This window comes from Leucoraja erinacea, chromosome 4 (genome assembly GCF_028641065.1).
Source record: "Leucoraja erinacea ecotype New England chromosome 4, Leri_hhj_1, whole genome shotgun sequence".
Taxonomy (NCBI): domain Eukaryota; kingdom Metazoa; phylum Chordata; class Chondrichthyes; order Rajiformes; family Rajidae; genus Leucoraja; species Leucoraja erinaceus.
The window spans coordinates 61551704-61572786 of NC_073380.1; the positions used below are offsets into that span (position 1 = coordinate 61551704).

Consider the following 21083-nt stretch of genomic DNA (forward strand, 5'->3'; position numbering starts at 1 on the left):
CTGCATCCTTACTGCATAATCTTTCATAGAATTAGAAGATATAAGGGAATAAGGTTTAGAAGCAGGAGAAGGCCATTTAGGCCAAGTGTCCACATATTTTCAAAAATAAAATGATTGATATTGCACCTTAGGCCCATAACTCTTCATTCTATTAAGATGTATAAACAAAAACTCTATTGATCTCTAATAAGGCAGAAAATGCTTTTACTAAATGCTTTAAATGAGTTACTTAATGGGTCAGAGAGCAGCAATATAGTGAGAGAGAGAAACAGTCAACATATGAAGTCAATGTCATGGAGTCTCTGAATTAGGAATGTGAGAAAACATGTGTGTTTTACGTGTCAGAAAGGGGGGAGGGGGGAGGTTAGTGAAGAGAAGAAAGGGAATCTCAGTGATGGGTTGAAGGACAAGGTTGGCCAGGTGAATACTGGCCTTCAATACCCCTAAGACTCAACCATTCCTTGTGTAAGATCTGGCCTCATGAGTGCTTCCAAAATGCATCAGTTAATATTCAGAATTCCAAGTATCATGTCAGAAAGACATATTACACAGCATCTGAAATCAAATCTAACGAAAGGTGAAGGAGTAATTGTCATCCTGCTAATATGTTTCTATGTTGTGGGAAGGAACTGCAGATACTGGTTTAAACCGAAACGTCACCCATTCCTTCTCTCCAGAGATGCTGTCGGTCCCACTGAGTTACTCTGGAATTTTGTGTCTGATATATTTCTATATTATGTTATTTTATTGGATGGAAAGATTCATGTTATTTTTTGTTGACAGGGTGTGAGACTTTACTACCGACTTCATAGTCTCTTCACTCCTGTGATCAAGTAAGTAAATAAATGTATTGCACTATGTAGTGACAATTTGAGTAGACTTCTGAGCACACCTGTTGTATGCAGATAACTAGATTTTAGCAGACATTGCGCTGGTTTACATTCATCTTTAGAGTGGGTCTTTTGAATATTTGCATTAAAAAAAAAAAATTTTAATCTAATGAGTAGCATGAAAAAGAAATTCCGGGTTAGTTATTGAATCCAAGATAGTAAGCATTTGTACAAGCACATCACTGTGTCCATATGTCCCATGAACCTTGTGGCTACTTTCTGCAGTAAATCAATATGGGTATAGAATTTGGCTCGCATGCCCATTATATCCCTGGTTTCAGGTCGAGCCCCTTCTTCAGACCCGATCCGAAACGTCACCCATTCCTTCTCTCCAGAGATGTTGCCTGTTCCGCTGAGTTACTCCAGCATTTTGTGTCTATCTTCGATATAAACCAGCATCTGCAGTTCGCTCCTACACATATCCCTGGTTCTCTTAGCTTGGCCAAAATTCTGCAAAATGTCAATATTTGATCTGATGCTTGTGACGGTGTAATGGGGCAACTTTGCACCTTCAAACAATCCACACTAGGTGGAATTTCTTGGCTGATTGAAAGAAGAAAGAAAGATTTGTGGTTAAGTTGGGAGAAGGGTGGCTTGGTGGAGAGGCGTGTGCTTCCATGCAATTGTAAATAGGTTTAGGACTCCTTTGCAATGAATGCGAACATTCGGAACATCAATGTAGCTGAAGACCAGTAATGTGAACACTGCACTCTGCTGTATCCGTTCATGTGGTGAACACAACTAACAACATAGTTTTCCAGTGCTTATGTTGGAAAATCTGTTCACTGAATCTGGTTTTATTGGCAAAGGTACAACATACCCTTCCGTCTTATGGGAGAAGAATTTTTAGAAAGTAGAATGATTCACAAATATACTTAAATATTTCTGAATTTAACAGAGATAATTTAAATATTTACTTTTTAAATGTATTTTTGGAAGATTTTGTTGTAATGTTTAAAACATTTCAAACTGATTGCGTGTTTATCTTTCAATAGCTTTTTAATGATCTCTGAGAAATTTGACAGCTGCAAGCTCCTGTGGCTGGGCATATTATTTTGGATTTATGATCAGGTAGAACCTGCTGCAGGTCAGACCAGAGTTACTGGGCAAGTAGCCAGCAAGCATAGACCATGACTCAGCTGTACAAAGTTTACACCAGTGAATATGTTAGTGCCACATTCTCTTTTTATCCTGTATTTTTATACTCTTTGTGGACAAATTGTATGGAATGGTTTTGTGCATCATTTTTATCAGTAGACCATGTCCACTTTAAAGCTTGGCTCACTGAACTGGTTCAGTTGCATGGGCATTGTGCAACAGAAGAATTCAGAGCAGAAGGTTCTGACTTTATTTCTTGAGATATCTGAGGTAATTGTCAATAGTTGGGTGAAGTTTTCAAAGTGAGAAATGGCAACACTGAGGAGTTTGGTACCTGGTGAGGTGGCTAGGAATGGAAGTTACTAAGTATGAAGCTAATATGTCAAGAGGAGAGTAAAGGACAAGATTAGCAGTAGCTGATGAGAAATTCAAGGAAAAACTTGGTAAAGAGATGGTTTAAAGGAAAGGCAGGGGAGAAACTGAGAGCAGAGTTGACTTGGTGCGTAAAGGGAAGGGAGGAAGTAGTAGAGGTGGTTTAATTAATTTCTCATTTGTAGCTGCAGTGAGGCACATCTGAAGTTATTTAATGGACTCATATTTGTGTACTGAAACATTTTCACCAATTCTGTGTCCTTGTTTGGATTTGATACATTTAGGAAATTGATATTTCCTCTGAGAGGATATCACAATGTGAAACTGCAACTATAGAATCGAAGACTTTGAATAAATCCAAGATCCCCAACGTATTTAAACAGTGAAATTCTCACTGAAATCCTGAAATGTTTTATAATCTCAAATTACTCATTAATAGGATGGATTATGTATATCAATCAATAAATACATAAAATAATCATCACATTAAAATATTTGCTTAAACTGGGAAACAGTCTTCAGAACATATTTTGACATGAATTTATTAAAAAAATCAGCTAATGAGGAATCTGGGTCAACCTCTAATTTCGTTCTGGATGAGAAGATTTACTCAGCTGCAGTTTCAGCTGAAATGATACCAGGACATGCCATGCAGATTCAAGTCGTACAAGAACAGCGTTTAATAAGCCAACAAACATTCGCCAGGTTGAAGCATAACATGTGTAACAATAGCAATGTTGAATTATTTGCACAGCATACTGTTAACTTGTGTTTTTATATAGGGATAAAGACTACCATCTCAGAACTTACAAGTCAGTGGTAATGGCAAACAAGCTTACAGACTGGTTAATTGCACAGGTAAAGAAAATATTTCAAATGCCACTGTTATAAAGTCCAAAATCTGAATGACTGGTTTGAAACATCATGATAAAGAAGTCAGTCACTGAAGTCATTCTCTACTTGGCAATATATTGGTTGTATGGCAGGTTCCATGAGGTGATGCTGAAATATCAGGCAGTATGTTCTGTAACACAAATCAACATTTTATGAATGGCGTGGTATCATTCCGAAAGCTGCAATCACATATCTCGTTTCTGCAATTCATCCTTGATTAAGTGATTTAATTTATAAATCAGTATTTAGAGCGGATATGGATAGTAATTGACTTGAATGCTTGGGTGTCGAACATCACAAATTAGAGTCAGCAGAATAAGGATTAACAATGATGCATTGGTGAAATAAAGAATGTTTGTATGCCTGGAGTACGAGTGTGGAGGTTTAGGAAAATGAAGCTGTAGTCAAGTGGGTTGTGTCCAGAATAAGACATGTTGCTGAGGAATGCACAATAACAATGAATTTGGAAGAATGAATTAATGTGTTTGGGAAGTGAAATATCTCCACATTAAAGCCATCACCTACCATCATTCTCACTGCTTCTTCACAAAGTGTTGCACAAGCAGCAAAGGGCTGGTAGATGGCAGACATAAGGTCTTATCTATGGGCCACCCTTATGGCTTTCCCTTTGGACAACAATTTAATTCTGCTTTAAATAATGTTGCACCATAGTTGGGTTATTGAGCTAATCACACTGGTAGAGAACCATTGGTTAATTCCAATACTTCTTGACTGCATGCACACAGCAGCATAGCAGCTGGAAGATGCTGCAATTCAAATGGGAATTCATCCTCTGCCTCAGAGCTGACCTTGGATTCTAGGGCATTTGCATTATTTTAATATTTTAATTATTACTAGTAATTATCATTAATTCACACTATCAAGCTAGTTTTAAATTATACAATACAATACAATACAATACCGTTTATTTGTCATTTGAACCTCACATGAAGTTCAATCAAAATTTGGTTTCTACAGTCATACAAGAAAAGAACCAAGACACACACCAACACAATTTACACAAACATCCATCACAGTGAATCTCCTCCTCACTGTGATGGAAGGCAAAGTCTTGTCTCGCCCCTGCTGTCCATTCCTCTCCCGAAGTCAAAGTCAAAGCCTCCGGCGGGCGCTAGCAAGTCCCACGGCCACTTAAAGCTGCGCCGGGTGATGTAAGGCCCTGCTCCGGATCCCGATGTCGGAGCCCCCGGCGGGCGCTATCAAGTCCGCGGCCATTTAAAGCCGCGCCGGGAGATGTAAGGCCCCGCTCCAGGTCACTCTCAACCCCGCAATTCGAGCGGGAGAAGTCGCCGTTGCCAGTGCCCCGCAAAGCAGTCTCCCCCCCGGGGACCCGTGAGCTCCTGGTGTCACCATCCACCGGAGTCGGGTCGCAGCAGCGCGCCACCGCAGCTCTCCACGCTCCGAACTCTCCATGCTCCGAAGCCGGCTAGCTTGGTAGGTAGGTCCGCAGCTCCACAGCTCCGCAGGCTCCGTGACTTGAGCTGTCGTTCCGGTTGGAGGCCGCCCCACGGTGCCAGGCCCCAACGGCAACGGAGACCCGACAGGGAAAAGGTCGGGTCCCCGTACAGGGAAGCGAACCAAAAGTTTCCCGCCCCCCACACATACACAGTCAAAAACCCACCACAAACTATACACTCAACAGGACTCAACAACAAATATAAATTAATTTATATTTTAATGATTTGTTATGATTTTTTTAATTTTAAATTATTGATATTCTACTAATTCTCAATGCCGATATGGGAAACGTTTGGAAAAAGTAGTGAAAGCTGATGACAGCGTGAGATGTTAGACAGCCATCTGGAAGGTCCATGGGTTAGGACCTTATGCCTGACTCCTACAGGCCTTTGCTGCTTGTGCACTAGTTATCTCTTTGTTTAGCTTTTATTAACTCGAAACAGATTAACTTTAATCTTGATGATCTGGCTGAATATTGCATCAGATGTACCATTTCCCCTTGAAACATTACAAAAGTAATGGAATAGGGAAAGTTGCAGCTGCATGCTACATTCTGAGCAATTTTGTGCTATGTCCACCTAGAGACTGAATAAAAGATCACCAAAATAAAGTCAAACAGCATGGACGCAGGCCCTTTGGCCCAATTTTCCACCACTGACCAACATGTCCCATCTACATTAGTCCTACCTGCCTGCGTTTGGCCCATATCCCTCTAAACCCATCATTTTACTTGTCTAAATGTTTCTTAAACGTTGTGATTGTACCTGCCTTAACTACCTCCTCCGGCAGCTCATTCCATACATCTACTGCTATTTGTGTAAAAAAAAGTTACCCCTCAAGTTCCTATTAAATCTTCCCCTCTCACGTTAAACCTATGTCCTTTGGTTCTCTATTTCCTTACTCTGGGCAAGAGACTTTGTGTGTTTACTCAATCTATTCCTCTCATGATTTTGTACACCTCAGAAAGATCACCCCTCAACCTGCACTCCAAGGAATACAGCCCTTGCCTGCTCAACCTCGCTCTGTAGGTTAGGCCCTCGAGTCCTGGCAACATCCTCCTGAATCTTCTGTGCACTCCTTCCAGCTTGATAGCAACTTTCCTATTACATGGTGCCCAAAATTCAAATTCATCTGGGATGTCGAAACTGACAGTGAGAAACGACTTACATTTTTTTTTCTATCTGATCTTAATTCAGACAAGCATGGAAAAGGATAATAAAAATAAACCTCCTTACCAACTAATCACAGTAGTGCAGCTAGAACCCACAGCTCCAATGATCCAGGTTCAATCCTGATCTCTTGCCCTGTCTGTGTGGAGCTTGCATGTACTTCCTGTGGCTGTGAGAGTTTCCATTGGGTGCTCCGGTTTCTTCCCACATTCCAAAGATGTGCAGAGTGATTGACTGGCTACTATCAAATTGTTGCTGGAGATAAAAGTGTCTAGGTAAGTAGTGCAATCTGGAGTAGATGGGAATCTGAAGATAATAAAATGAGATTCATGTACTAATAGTGTTTGAGGGATTTATGAGCTTGAGCTGGGGATCTTATTGAAACATATAAGATTATTAAGGGTTTGGACACGCTAGAGACCGGAAACATGTTCCTGGTGTTGGGGGAGTTCAGAACCAGGTCCACAGTTTAAGAATCAGGGGTAAGCCATTTAGAACAGGGATGAGGAAACACTTTTTCACACAGAAAGGTGTGAGTTTGTGGACTTCTCTGCCTCGGGTGGAGGCGGTTCTCTGGATAATTTAAAGAGAGAGCTAGATAGGGCTCTTAAAGATAGCAGAGTCAGGGGATATGGGGAGAAGGCAGGAATGGGGTACTGATTGGGGATGATCAGCTATGATCACATTGAATGTCAGTGCTGGCTTGAAGGGCCAAATGGCCTACTCCTGCACCTATTGTCTATTGAGCTGCTCCTTGAATTTGCCTTTCACCTGGAGCCTAGTCACCCACTTAGTTACGGAGTGGGACTGCACACCAAGAAAATCTCATACAGCTGTGGTGAGTTTCTCAAACAAGTCAGTTTATTCAGGCCTTATTGCAACACATGCTGGAGAGCATTCCGGTGAGTAAATGATCTGCTGCCCTAAAAATCTTAAATAACTTTACACTATTCAATGTTACAATATTCCCAAATAGATTCTGCAGTTAAACCATCAAGATCCCGTTCTTCTCAATTGAGGTTTATGATGATTACTTAATTGATTTTAAATGGACTTGCCTGTCAGCCCGTCCTGCATTACTCTTGTAAAGATGAACCTTTGTGAGCCTGCTTCCCTGCCCTTATCATACCTTATCATGTGAATAGCCCTACATTCTAACTCCCTTCCATAGCTATCTTTGTTGTAATTAACTCTGTTCAGCTGTCAAAGCACTTTCCACTCTAAATATTGCATTGGTCTTTTCCAATGTGGTTCCATAAGTCACCTTTACTAAGTTAGCCTAATTTTCCATTGTCCTATTGCAGTAAGGTTGACTATATTACATAGTTTCCCCCATTTTCTTATGACTACTGGAGATGCCATCTTTAGATGGTTTATGGTTGATGCCAATCTGAAAGGTCAGATGGTTTGTTTCTGAATATCCCTCTATGACTTTATGAAATTATTATCAATCTTTAACAAATTAGGTTAATCAAAATCTTCAACAAAAATGCTTTATTTTGTTGGTGACTAAATGCTTTACAATTTATGTCAAAAATTATTATTTTTAAAGGATAAAAAAATAAATATGTTGAATCTGATGAGGGTAATTTCTTGGCACATCAAGCAGTCAGCTGCAATTCCAGGAACAACTGTTGTAAAGTATCTCTTCTTGACTTGATCTGAAACTCAGAAATGGTTGACCACAATATCAATGGCTCTTTGTGTTTAAGAAGGAACTGCAGATGCTGGAAAATCGAAGGTAAACAAAAATGCTGGAGAAACTCAGTGGGTGCAGCAGCATCTATGGAGCGAAGGAAATAGGCAACGTTTCGGCCTGAAACATTGCCTATTTCCTTCGCTCCATAGATGCTGCTGCACCCGCTGAGTTTCTCCAGCATTTTTGTGTACCATCAATGGCTCTTCTCTGTTATCCAGCTGGTTAGATTGAACTTGCTGTTCCTTCTTATCTATCCAGTTATAGTTATAAAATAGCCATTTTCAACGATCCATCATTGCCCCCTATAATTCATATACATGCTGGCCTTGTTGACATTGCTCATAAGCACTTCATGTCCCACATCCGCACAAGTGCTGGAGTAAGCTGCAAAGTGCTGCACAAAGTGTCAGGGAGCAAGTTGAGTTACTCCAGCACTTCGGCTTTAAAAAAAAAAATCTGCATTTGTTTCCCCACATCTATACCGTGGACACCAGCATTAGCTCCCTTGGTCTTGAACTTGTCCAACCACTTCATAATTAGCAAGAATTTCCTGCAAACAAATATTAAGAAGACTAAAGCCATCGGCTTTGTTCTAGACCACAAAATGTATTTGCTGGTTACCAGTTCCTTTGACATTGTGAAGAGCTTCAGATGATGTATCTACTGTATGTTAGTACTCGAACAGTCCACTCCCACATCTGTAATATTGCCTGATTTGTTCATCTCATCTGCTGTAAGATCCTTATATTTTCCTTTATTGCCACATAACTGTACTATTTCAGCACAGTCCTGACCAGACTTCTATCTTTCAACATCCTTTAACTTATGATAATTGAAAACTACTGCCTTTTTCATTATTCTCAGCAAATCCTGTTCATCCATCATTCAAGTAATCTTGTAGTTGAGCAATGCATTAATTTAAAAAATATTTATTTTAAAATCTCTCTGTGCTCTTCCCACCTCATTACGGAACTGAATAGAACATACTTTTTTTGATCAAACCTTTTACTCTCTGTGTCTCGGCGTCAAACTTTGTTTGAATAAATGCTGGAAAATGCTTATTGTATATTTTACCAGGTTAATGGCACTGTATAAATGCGGTGATATTGGTGATACTTATTGAATATGGCCATTGAATCCATTGGTAGTCAAGATTATGAAATTAGTTCTTGCATTATGCTGAAAATGCTTTTAAATATATTTTTCTCCGTGAGCAAGGTACTTAAGAAAATGTAACAGTATTTGATAGCTATTACTTTATATTTGCATTATCCATGGAGAATGTCTATTACTTCATCAGGGAGACTGTAGGACCAGAGAGGAAGCAATAATCCTGGGAGTGGAGCTGTGCGACAATGGTTTTATGCACCATGGTAAGGTTACATTCAATGCATCATTTAAACATCAGCTCTTTTAGAATAGCGTAATGGCACATTTATGCTGAATTTCAACTGCCATAGAAACAAAAAAAACATTTCAAGTTTACCTTTTCTGACCTTTGTTAACTGCAATTTTACATGCATAGCTTTCCCCATGCCAATATTAAAACATCTGTCCTCATCTTTAATTTAGTAAATAAATTCAAATGTTTCCAGAATGAGTATATACTATCTGATTTCAGGTACTAAAGTAAATGACAAGTACTGTGTGATCTCAGAACATCTCTGAGGTTCAACATTTATTTATTTACCATAAATAAAAATAATTACATTGTGGAGCCTATTGAGTCTCTCGATGAACTCTCCAGTTCACAATGTATAGGCCATTCGGCCCATCGAATCCACTCTGCCATTCAATCATGGTTGATCTTTGCCTCCTCATCCCATTTTCCTGCCTTCTCCCCATAACCCTTCTAATCAAGAATTTGTCTATCCTGGCTAAAAAATATCCACTGACTTCCGCAACCCACTGTGTCAATGAGTTCCACAGATTAACTACCCTCTGACTAAAGCAGTTCCTCCTCACCACCTTTCTAAAAGAGCGCCCTGTGGCGGCTCCCAAGGGTCGTGCCATCATACCTGTCGAACCCCTCGGCATGGGAGTGGTTCAGTCCGGAGGCGGCCCTTAGCCAGAGGGTTTAAAGGCAGGGGTTTGGGTGCCATCTTTCATAGAAACATAGCAACATAGAAATTAGGTGCAGGAGTAGGCCATTCGGCCCTTCGAGCCTGCACCGCCATTTAATATGATCATGGCTGATCATCCAACTCAGTATCCCGTACCTGCCTTCTCTCCATACCCTCTGATCCCCTTGGCCACAAGGGCCACATCTAACTCCCTCTTAAATATAGCCAATGAACTGGCCTCAACTACCCTCTGTGGCAGAGAGTTCCAGAGATTCACCACTCTCTGTGTGAAAAAAGTTCTCCTCATCTCGGTTTTAAAGGATTTCCCCCTTATCCTTAAGCTGTGACCGCTTGTCCTGGACTTCCCCAACATCGGGAACAATCTTCCTGCATCTAGCCTGTCCAACCCCTTAAGAATTTTGTAGGTTTCTATAAGATCCCCTCTCAATCTCCTAAATTCTAGAGAGTATAAACCAAGTCTATCCAGTCTTTCTTCATAAGACAGTCCTGACATCCCAGGAATCAGTCTGGTGAACCTTCTCTGCACTCCCTCTATGGCAATAATGTCCTTCCTCAGATTTGGAGACCAAAACTGTACGCAATACTCCAGGTGTGGTCTCACCAAGACCATGTACAACTGCAGTAGAACCTCCCTGCTCCTATACTCAAATCCTTTTGCTATGAAAGCCAACATACCATTCGCTTTCTTTACTGCCTGCTGCACCTGCATGCCTACCTTAAATGACTGGTGTACCATGACACCCAGGTCTCGCTGCATCTCCCCCTTTCCCAATCGGCCACCATTTAGATAATAGTCTGCTTTCCCGTTTTTGCCACCAAAATGGATAACCTCACATTTATCCACATTATACTGCATTTGCCAAACATCTGCCCACTCACCCAGCCTATCCAAGTCACCTTGCAGTCTCCTTGCATCCTCCTCACAGCTAACACTGCCCCCCAGCTTAGTGTCACCCGCAAACTTGGAGATATTGCCTTCAATTCCCTCATCCAGATCATTAATATATATTGTAAATAGCTGGGGTCCCAGCACTGGTCTCATTTGGTCTTCCCTACAACCGGGAGGAACATAATTAAAGGTGCCTCTCAAAAACACGTGCTTCCTTTTGAGACCCACGCACTACAGCCCTTTAATTCTGAGTCTATGACCTCTGGTCCTAGAGGTCCTCTCCAGTTAGTCTAAATTCCTGACTTCCTTATCCTGACATATCCTGGCTGTAAGACATTGAATTGAAATTATGTATTTGTTTATATTTTGTTTCTTTTTTGTTGCAGTACTGGAAAAGAGTGAATTTAAAGATGAACCCCTCTTATTCCGCTTTTTTGCTGATGAGGAAATAGAAGGCTCAAACTTAAGGCAGAAGCACATGCGTCATGACTTGAAAATAGTTGAAAATGTCATTGCCAAGACACTGTTGGTAGGTAGCTCTGACTCGTGCAGTAAGAAACTGTATGAAACGGGAGTGCTTGGATGACAAATGTAAGCATTCAAAGCAGAAACAATAATTAATTTGACAATGTTAACAATAGGAATTATGTTTCATCCCTTAAGTGCAGTTTACAATTATATGTAAAATTCTTGCTTCCGTAACTCGATCTTTGTAAATTAATTGTATGTAAATTTCTGCAAGCATTTTTTAATTTAAAACTAACAGATGATCATAATGGAAATTAGTATTAGTCTAATATCTGTTGTCTTAATTACTGTTCTTAGTAAATTAACATGGATATTTCATTCACATTAGTTGACATGGATGAGTAGATTTCAATAAAATACATAATTTTAAGAAAGTGCACTTAAATATGTTGAATTCTGTGTATTAATTCCAGGCTGCTTTGTTCAAGGTATTGCTTCATTCCTCTCATTCAGTATGTTGTAAGTTCAAATATTGCTCTAACATTTTAAGAAGGGAGGGAGAGAGAAAATGGGGAATTACAGACCAGTTAGTCTAACATCGGTAGTGGGGAAACTGCTAGAATCAGTTATTAAAGATGGGATAGCAGCACATTTGGAAAGTGGTGAAATCATTGGACAAAGTCAGCATGGATTTACGAAAGGTAAATCATGTCTGACGAATCTTATAGAATTTTTCGAGGATGTAACTAGTAGCGTGGATAGGGGAGAACCAGTGGATGTGGTGTATCTGGACTTCCAGAAGGCTTTCGACAAGGTCCCACATAAGAGATTAGTATACAAACTTAAAGCACAAGGCATTGGGAGTTCAGTATTGATTTGTATAAAGAACTTGCTGGCGAACAGGAAGCAAAGAGTAGGAGTAAACGGGTCCTTTTCACAATGGCAAAGTGGGGAAGGCTCAGTACTGGGAAGCTATTTACATATATATTAGGTGCATTGAAAGTAATATCTCCAAGTTTGCAGATGACATAGAGTGTTAGCTGTGAGGAGGATGCTAGGAGACTGCAGGGTGACTTGGATAACAAATGTTTGGCAGATGCAGTATAATGTGGATAAATGTGAGGTTATCCATTTTGGTGGCAAAAAACAGGAAAGCAGACTATTATCTAAATGGTGGCCGATTGGGAAAGGGGGTGCAGCGAGACCTGGGTGTCATGGGACACCAGTCATTGAAAGTAGGCATGCAGGTGCAGCAGGCAGTGAAGAAAGCGAATGGTATGTTAGCATTCATAGCAAAAGGATTTGAGTATAGGAACAGAGAGGTTCTACTGCAGTTGTACAGGGTCTTGGTGAGACCACACCTGGAGTATTGCGTACAGTTTTGGTCTCCAAATCTGAGGAAGGACATTATTGCCATAGAGGGAGTGCAGAGACGGTTCACCAGACTGATTCCTGGGATGTCAGGACTGTCTTATGAAGAAAGACTGGATAGACTTGGTTTATACTCTCTAGAATTTAGAAGATTGAGAGGGGATCTTATAGAAACTTACTAATTCTTAAGGGGTTGGACAGGCTAGATGCAGGAAGATTGTTCCCGATGTTAGGGAAGTCCAGGACAAGGGGTCACAGCTTAAGGATAAAGGGGAAATCCTTTAAAACCGAGATGAGAAGAAACTTTTTTCACACAGAGTGTGAATATGGAACTCTCTGCCACAGAGGGTAGTTGAGGCCAGTTCATTGGCTATATTTAAGAGGGAGTTAGATGTGGCCCTTGTGGCTAAGGGGATCAGGGGGTATGGAGAGAAGTCAGGCACGGGATACTGAGTTGGATGATCAGCCATGATCATATTGAATGGCGGTGCAGGCTCGAAGGGCCGAATGGCCTACTCCTGCACCTAATTTCTATGTTTCTATGTTTCTATTTCAATTCAGATTCAGTTTAATACATTGCCATACACTCGGGTGCAGTGAAATTTATTGTTCACATAAAGCTCAGAGTAAAGAGTATAAATAGAGAAATGATAAATACAACATTAACTAGGGGAATAACTGAAAAATATCAGAATGGTGCAAAAGTCATAGAGTGATACAGCATGGAAACAGGCCCTTTGGCCCAACTTGCCCACACCGACCAACATCTCCCAGCTACACTAGTCCCACCTACCTGCATTTGGTCCATATCCCTCCTGTCCTATCCATGTAGATATCTAACTGTTTCTTAAATGTTGGGATAGTCCCTGCCTCAACTACCTCTTCTGGCAGCTTGTTCCATACATCCACCACCCTTTGTATGAAAAAGTTACCCCTCGGGTTTAAGGTGAAGGGGAAAAGATTTAATAGGTCTTTGTCCTCTATTCCTTGATTCACCTACTCTGGGCAGGGGACTCTGTTGCTATAGATTCCAGCATCTGCAGTCATAATGTCATAAGTGATAGGAGCAGAATTATTCCATTTGGCCCATCAAGTCGACTGCGTCATTCAATCATGGCTGATCTATCTCTCTCTCCTAAAGGGTCTGTTCCCGAGTTATTCACAAATTCTCCTGAGTTATTCACGAATTCTGCAGAGTTTTCAAACTTGCCGAATGTTCGAAACGAGTCCGGGAATATATCGTAGCGGCTCGTTATGCCAGCCGTAGGTACTCAGGGCATCAGGTAAGTCGGGACGTTTGATGAAAAATCTTCAAGAGTTAAAAAAAAAAGCCCCGAGTACCTACGGCTGGCATAACGAGCTGGTACGATATATCCACAGACTCCTACGGCCTCCTACGGACTTGTTACAAACATTCTGCGAATTTGGGAGAATTCGTGAATAACTCGGGGAAGTGGGACAGGCCCTTTACTGCATTCTCCTGTCTCCCCATAACCCCTGACAACCTTATCTCCTTGTTTTCTCCAGTCACTTGTATCTCCTTGTTTTCTCTTTTTCTCAGTTCTTCCAGAGGTTCTTCAACCAGGAATGTTAACTTGTTTTGTTTTTCCACAGATGTTCCCGACCTGCTGGATGTTTTCAGTGTTATTTATTTTTGCAACTAATGTTACTCAAATTCTGCAGTTAGAATTGTATTGGTGAAACTAAGTTCCCGTGCAATCCACTGCAGAGAAAATTATACTGGAGAAGCATTTGAACTGAAGGAAAAAATTTGTAAACTCTTGTTTGCTTTGGTGATTTGCAGAGGTGGATTTGCAGCTGTTAATCTAAAAGTGTCAGACCTGCAATACTTTTTTGTAGAATGATCATTTCTTACATATGAGCAGAAATGACTCTATGGGGGTTATTTTCTTGCCAAAATTAGCAGAGCAAACAGAAAGAAGGGAAACAGATGAAATGGGATCTGAGGCAGATGCAGCCCACTGGATATTGAACCCACTCAAGATCTTAGTAAGAAGTATTATTTGACAATATTGAGAATTGCAAAATAAAAATACAAGTCCATGTAGTTAACCCTCCACATCCATATGCCTATCCAATTTATTTTTAAATGATACTAATGAACCTGCCTCCACCACTTCCACTGGGAGCTCATTCCACGCCGCCACCACTCTCTGCGTAAAGAAGTTCCCCCTCATATTACCCCTAAACTTCTGTCCCTTAATTCTGAAGTCATGTCCTCTTGTTTGAATCTTCCCTATTCTCAAAGGGAAAAGCTTGTCCACATCAACTCTGTCTATCCCTCTCATCATTTTAAAGACCTCTATCAGGTCCCCCCTTAACCTTCTGTGCTCCAGAGAATAAAGACCTAACTTATTCAACCTATCTCTGTAACTTAGTTGTTGAAACCCAGGCAACATTCTAGTAAACTGTAGTTAAATTCTACCTGATAACACAAGAAGACCTGCTTAGTATTATTTCCTGTGGCTGTTAAAAGGCACATCTTGATGGTTGATTTAAGTCACAGGTATGTTTCAGGCAGCAATGTTATCCAAGCATGTTTCTGATGGATTAGGCACACAATACTTTCAACATTCGGTGAAGATGTACAGTTTGGATATTACAAGGCAAAATCATGAATCATTTTTTCTCTTCATTATTATTATATTGCAAGTTGTTTCCGTAATCCCCATAGAGAAATAATAGACAATGTTCACTGAACTGTTGTTATCAGGCAACTGAATCATCCTACCACCACTAGAGAGCAGTCCTGAACTTCTAACTACCTCATTGGTGACCCTTGGACTATATTTGATTGGACTTTACTGGCTTTACCTTGCACTAAACTTTATTCCCTCATGATATCTTTGTACACTGTGAATGGGTCGATTGTAATTGGGCATTGTCTTTCCGCTGACTCAGCTTTTCACTGTACCTCGGTACACGGGGCAATAAATTTAACTGAACAGTACATTGTGATTACACAAACCACCACTTTTGACCCTCCAAGCCAATAAAAACAATTGTACTTAAATGTGAACTAGGCACACAACTTTGATTTATATTTACTGAGGAATTCCTGCCTTCCTGAAAGGTAGTGTAGCCTGGACGATATTTTGACAATAGAACTTTCTCTTAGAATCGTGCGTGGGCGTTAGCTTTATCCAAAACAATAAGAGCTGAAACTGAGGTATCATCCATCATTGAAAATCAGGAAAAAATGCAGTTGTTGGAAATTGGAAACAAAAGGAAAAAAATATTGTAGCTTGTCAGGCTAAGGTCAAACACATTTCTGTTCACATCACAAGAGTGTAGGAAGGAACTGCCGATGCTGGTTTACACCGAAGATAGACAGAAAATGCTGGAGTAACTCGGCGGGACAGGCAGCATTTCTGGAGAGAAGGAATGAGTGACTTAAGAAGGGTCATGACCTGAAATGTCACCCCATAGATGCTGCCTGTCCCGCTGAGTTACTCCAGCATTTTGTCATGCCCCAAGAGTGTCAGTGAGCGTCCAGTTAGCTGTAACTGTTATTCTGTATTCCATCCCCACTCTGACCACTATGTCAAGAAACAGGATCTAGGTGTTTGAACTGTGTAAAAGGGAACAATCTGGAGCAAGTGACTTACTTTATGGATTGTGCTTTCTCATGTTTTCCTGGATATTTTTGTGCAGCTCTTTCATTGTCTTCACGATTAAATATTGTTGTCATAACTTGACAAAAGTAAGTGTTGCTGTGGGGAAAAGTTATTGATTAAGTCATCTTGCTGATGAGGGCTACAAGAGAGGTAAGAGAGAGAGAGAGAGATGAATCCATTGATCCGTTGAATGTGGAGACTGTGTCGGAAGGAACTGCAGATGCTGGTTTAAACCGAAGATAGACACAAAATGCTGGAGTAACTCGGCGGGACATGCAGCATCTCTGGAGAGAAGGAATGGGTGATGTTTCGGGTCGAGACTCTTCTTCAGACTGGTTGGATGGAAATTAAGGTGGAAGGGAACACTATTCTTGCTCACTCTGGTGGATGAGCAAGTGGATGAGCAGAGGTGTGTGAATTTGATGGCAGGATGGAATGGAGTCCATGGAGGAAGAAGGATGAGAGGAAGTATACTTCAGATAGCTGTGGGATTCTGTAGGCTTGTAATTGATGTTTGTGCAAATATCTCCCTCAAGATGGTGACAGAGAAATCCAGAAAGGGAAGAGAAGAGACAGACTTGGACCATGTGAAAGTAAGAACAGGATGAATATTGGCAGAGAAACTAATTCCATTTTTGAGTTCCGTATAGGTCACAGGAAGCAGTGACCTATTGATGAAGGAACCCAGATGGTAGTGAATTACAGATTATTGAATGAGCACGAGCACATGTAGTTCCCAGATCTAAATCTTTGAGCCTTTCTTGTATTCTCTCGCTTGAACCACTCTTATTAGCCTATCTCCCAGATGACCTTATCACAGTGCATCTGAACATCACCTTCTTCAGAGATATTCCGTGTGTCGATCTAATCCACCCACTCTCGTTGCAACTTACAACTGACTAGTTTCTTTCTTTCCAGGTTTTACTGAATGGTCTTCAACCTGAAATATTAACTCTATTTCTCTTTCCACAATGACCAACAGACCTCCCAAAGATGCAAGCTTTCAATATATTTTTTTCATACTTTAATGATAATATTTTAGTTGCTTTAAATCACAATGCGATCGAGCAGTTTTAACTCAATAATTTGTTCATTTATTTCATGTATTGATTTAACCATGGATAAAGTACATCTAAGCAAGATATCACCGTTTAGTGCAATTCTTAATTGCAAATCGAAGGTTATTTATTTCATTCACTTCAATGAACAGGTGACACCAAATGGCCACGATGTTATCACTGCTGACGATGTCCTACGTTACTGTTCTGCTTTCAATGGCTTTGAAAAGTAACAAAACATGGGCAGATTAGCAATGCTGAGATTGCTGCAATAGATGCCAAGAATTATAATGTGTCGTTTATTGTACATTTTTGCTCGGGTGAAAATGTCAAAGACTAGATAGCATGGCTTTAAGGTGAGAGGAGCAAAGTTGAAAGGAGATGAATGGGGCAAATGTTTTGCGCCAGAGAGGGGTGGGCACTTCAAACGCACTGCCCGGGTTGGTGGTGGAAGCAGATACAATAGTGGTGTTTAAGAGGCTTTTAGATAGGTGCATGCATATGCAGGGAATGGAGGGATATGTACCATATGTACGCAGAGGAAATTAATTTAACAACGTCATGTTTGGCACAGACATAGTGGGGTGAAGAGCCCATTCCTGTGCTGTACGTTTCTAAGTTCTATCTTCTCCATTGATCTAAAGTCTAGACCATTGTGTCAGAATGCTTTGAAACAGTTTGATGTGGTAGGAAATCCCAGTACCACATGGCATGTTTCTCTAAACAGAAAGGTTTTTCTCATTTACAAGATCTTAAAGTAGATCTAAATAACAGTAATATCATGGACATGCTGTGCACATGCAATTAATAATAAAATAATTGGTGCAATGCAGAATTTAAAAGAAAACAGCATATGTGACCAATTGGTGTTGAGCCATGCAAATGTTTAAGTTTCTATTATAAATTACTCAAACTATAGTCTAACTCTTTTGTATATTCTTTCACTGTCCTTAGATTAAAGCTCAGGATGAAAGTTATGGTTTCACTCTGGAGGAGAGAAACAAGGTTCCTATTGTGAAATCTGTGGAAAAAGGATCTTATGCTGAGGTGAAGTTCAGCAGATTTAAAAGTAAATCTTTTGGGGAATGATTGTTGCATTTTGAATTATCATAAATTTGTAAAAATTATTGCACAACATTTAATGTTTGTGTAGTACATTTGTACCACTAAGTCTTAAAATCCTCAGATGTATGATGACTGATCTGGAAATGTTCAGTTGATGTTGCATATTGGACTTTAATGCCGTTTACTGCATTGGACTCAGTTACGGTTTTCTTCTGCCATTTACCAAATGGTAAGTCGAGGGTTGATGTGTTTGAGAGGATGCCATGCACAAAGTTCAGGAAATTTGGAACAGAATCATGATGATCACCAACTTTTTCTGGGCAAAACCTGGCGATAGATTACAAAGCTCATCAAGGCTAACTATGGAACTTGAAGCAAAGGCAAAAAATAATAAATGTCATGTTGAATTTTTAATTAAATATCAATATTTACAGTGTGAAAGTCTAAAGAAAATTATGTGTTTAATGAGAAATAAGTAATGCTGCTATGGTGACAATCTTTAAAAAAACAAAACCTATTGGGCACAGTAAACATCATTACAGCTGCACAGTTAATTATTTGATTATAATGTTTGACTAAACTATGCCTACACCATTGGAACTATCTGTAAATACAGGCTTTAAATGATTCACAATAATCTTCCATGACTCAACTTTTCTGCTGTTTCTGTAACTTATGTTGTGTGCAGAACTTATGTGCATTCCATTTTTATGTGATTCCACCCAGATGGCAGGCCTGGAGGTTGGGAAAAAGTTTTTTGCTATCAATGGAGATGTGGTTATCCAAAGACCCTTTCAGGAAGTTGAATGCTTCCTGCAGCAATGCATCAATAGCAAGAGGCCTCTCAGGGTACTTCTGAGCACAAAGCCACGAGAGTAAGTGCTTTTAATTTAGCTCATGCATTCAATATTAGAACACATACCTCAAAAATAACCTTCTTGTTTTCAAAGTCTACAGAGTGATTAGGCCATTTGGAAAAATGGGCTGAAAGATGGCAGATGGAGTTTAATGCTGATAAATGTGAGGTGCTACACCTTGGCAGGACAAATCAAAATAGGACGTACATGGTAAATGGTAGGGAATTGAAGAATACAGTTGAACAGAGGGATTTGGGAATAACCGTGCATAGTTCCTTGAAGGTGAAATCTCATATAGATAGGGTGGTAAAGAAAGCTTTTGGTATGCTAGCCTTTATAAATCAGAGCATAGAGTATAGAAGCTGGGATGTAATGTTAAAATTGTACAAGGCATTGGTGAGACCAAATCTGGAGTATGGTGTACAATCTTGGTCGCCCAATTATAGGAAGGATGTCAACAAAATAGAGCGAGTACAGAGGAGATTTACTAGAATGTTGCCTGGGTTTCAACAACTAAGTTACAGAGATAGGTTGAATAAGTTAGGTCTTTATTCTCTGGAGCGCAGAAGGTTAATGGGGGACTTGATAGAGGTCTTTAAAATGATGAGAGGGATAGACAAAGTTGATGTGGACAAGCTTTTCCCTTTGAGAATAGGGAAGATTCAAACAAGAGGACATGACTTCAGAATTAAGGGACAGAAGTTTAGGGGTAACATGAGGGGGAACTTCTTTACTCAGAGAGTGGTAGCGGTGTGGAATGAGCTTCCAGTGAAGATTTTTCAACATGTTGAAAAAGGTCCATGGGAGCCCCGAGTACCTATGAGCGGCTATTACCGTAATTCTCCAAGTTCGAATCAGGGGAAACTCGGGAGAACTAGCTCGTACAGTGGGACAGCCCCTTAAATGTCTGTGCAAAAAAAAAAAACAAGTTACAATACATTTCTTATCAATACATACCAACCCCTTTTTTTTTGCTGTTATCCTACCATTAAACATCATAAAGTGTTAGCATACCCAAGGAAAAATAACAGCTATTATGTTAGCAGTTATATTACATTGAGTAATGTATATTTTCCCCAAAATCACAATTTGTTATTTCATAATTTTTGGCATATTCCTTCTCTAAAATATTTTAATCAAACTAAATGCTCAATGATAAAATAAAATAATTTTACCAAGGTTTTCTAGTTTTGAATAATTATAACAATCAACTGAAACATACTTAATTATTTTCATAGAATCAAATTATAATTGATATATTAAGTTATTCTTTAAATCTTCAATATCAGGAGGTGAATCAAATAAAATAATAGAAAAATAAATATTTCAGACCAAGTAGTGAGGCAGCCGCTGCTCCAATTGAAACATATGTATGCCTCTTTTCATTCTTTGGCTTTTCAATATGCATCAATTGGTGCAGTGATCCTGAAGTGCTCAGGTATTGCGAATGAGACATCGTCTACTTCGCCCATTCCTATTACTTCCCTTCGATTCAGTTGGTGAGGAAAATTGGAATCTGGAGAAGCTTATATCAGGAGTTCTGACCATAAGACTCCCAGTGGGAATGAAAGATATTTAGCATGCATTCTGCAACGTGACTACGGGTGCTGTCTGTATGGAGTTTGTACGTTCTCCCCATAACCTGCGTGGGTTTTCCCCGGGAGCTCCGGTTTCCTCCCACACTCCAAAAGACATCCAGGTTTGTAGGTTAATTGGCTTGGTAAAATTGTAAATTGTCCCTTGTGTGTGCGCAAGATGGTGTTAGTTTGCGGGAATTGCTGGTTGCTGCGGAATCGGTGGACCAAAGGGCTTTCCGCGCTGTACCTCTAAACTAAACAAAAAAATTAAATAAATAGTGCAGTAAGATAGTTGTGATCAATCCTTTCTAATTTATTCAAATGCATGCAATGTGTCATATAACTGTTGTTCTGCCTATTTTGGGAATGACCAGAATTCAAAAACAAAATGTTGAAGTTGCACTGTGATCATGATGCTTTGGTGCCTATATTTACTCTTTGTTGTATTTTGAGACCAAACATGCTGTGGATGCCT

The 21083-nt window shown here is 40.0% G+C and overlaps 1 protein-coding gene across 1 annotated transcript in view; it reads left to right on the top strand.

Annotated features, from left to right (window-relative positions):
* Positions 1-21083, top strand: part of prex2 (phosphatidylinositol-3,4,5-trisphosphate-dependent Rac exchange factor 2) — a 317095-nt gene that overhangs the window by 102969 nt on the left and 193043 nt on the right. Inside the window, exons 13-18 of the mRNA XM_055634430.1 lie at positions 784-833; positions 3143-3218; positions 8902-8974; positions 10961-11103; positions 18064-18156; positions 18901-19049. Coding sequence (XP_055490405.1) covers positions 784-833; positions 3143-3218; positions 8902-8974; positions 10961-11103; positions 18064-18156; positions 18901-19049 — 584 coding nt within the window. The remainder of the gene's footprint in view (positions 1-783; positions 834-3142; positions 3219-8901; positions 8975-10960; positions 11104-18063; positions 18157-18900; positions 19050-21083) is intronic.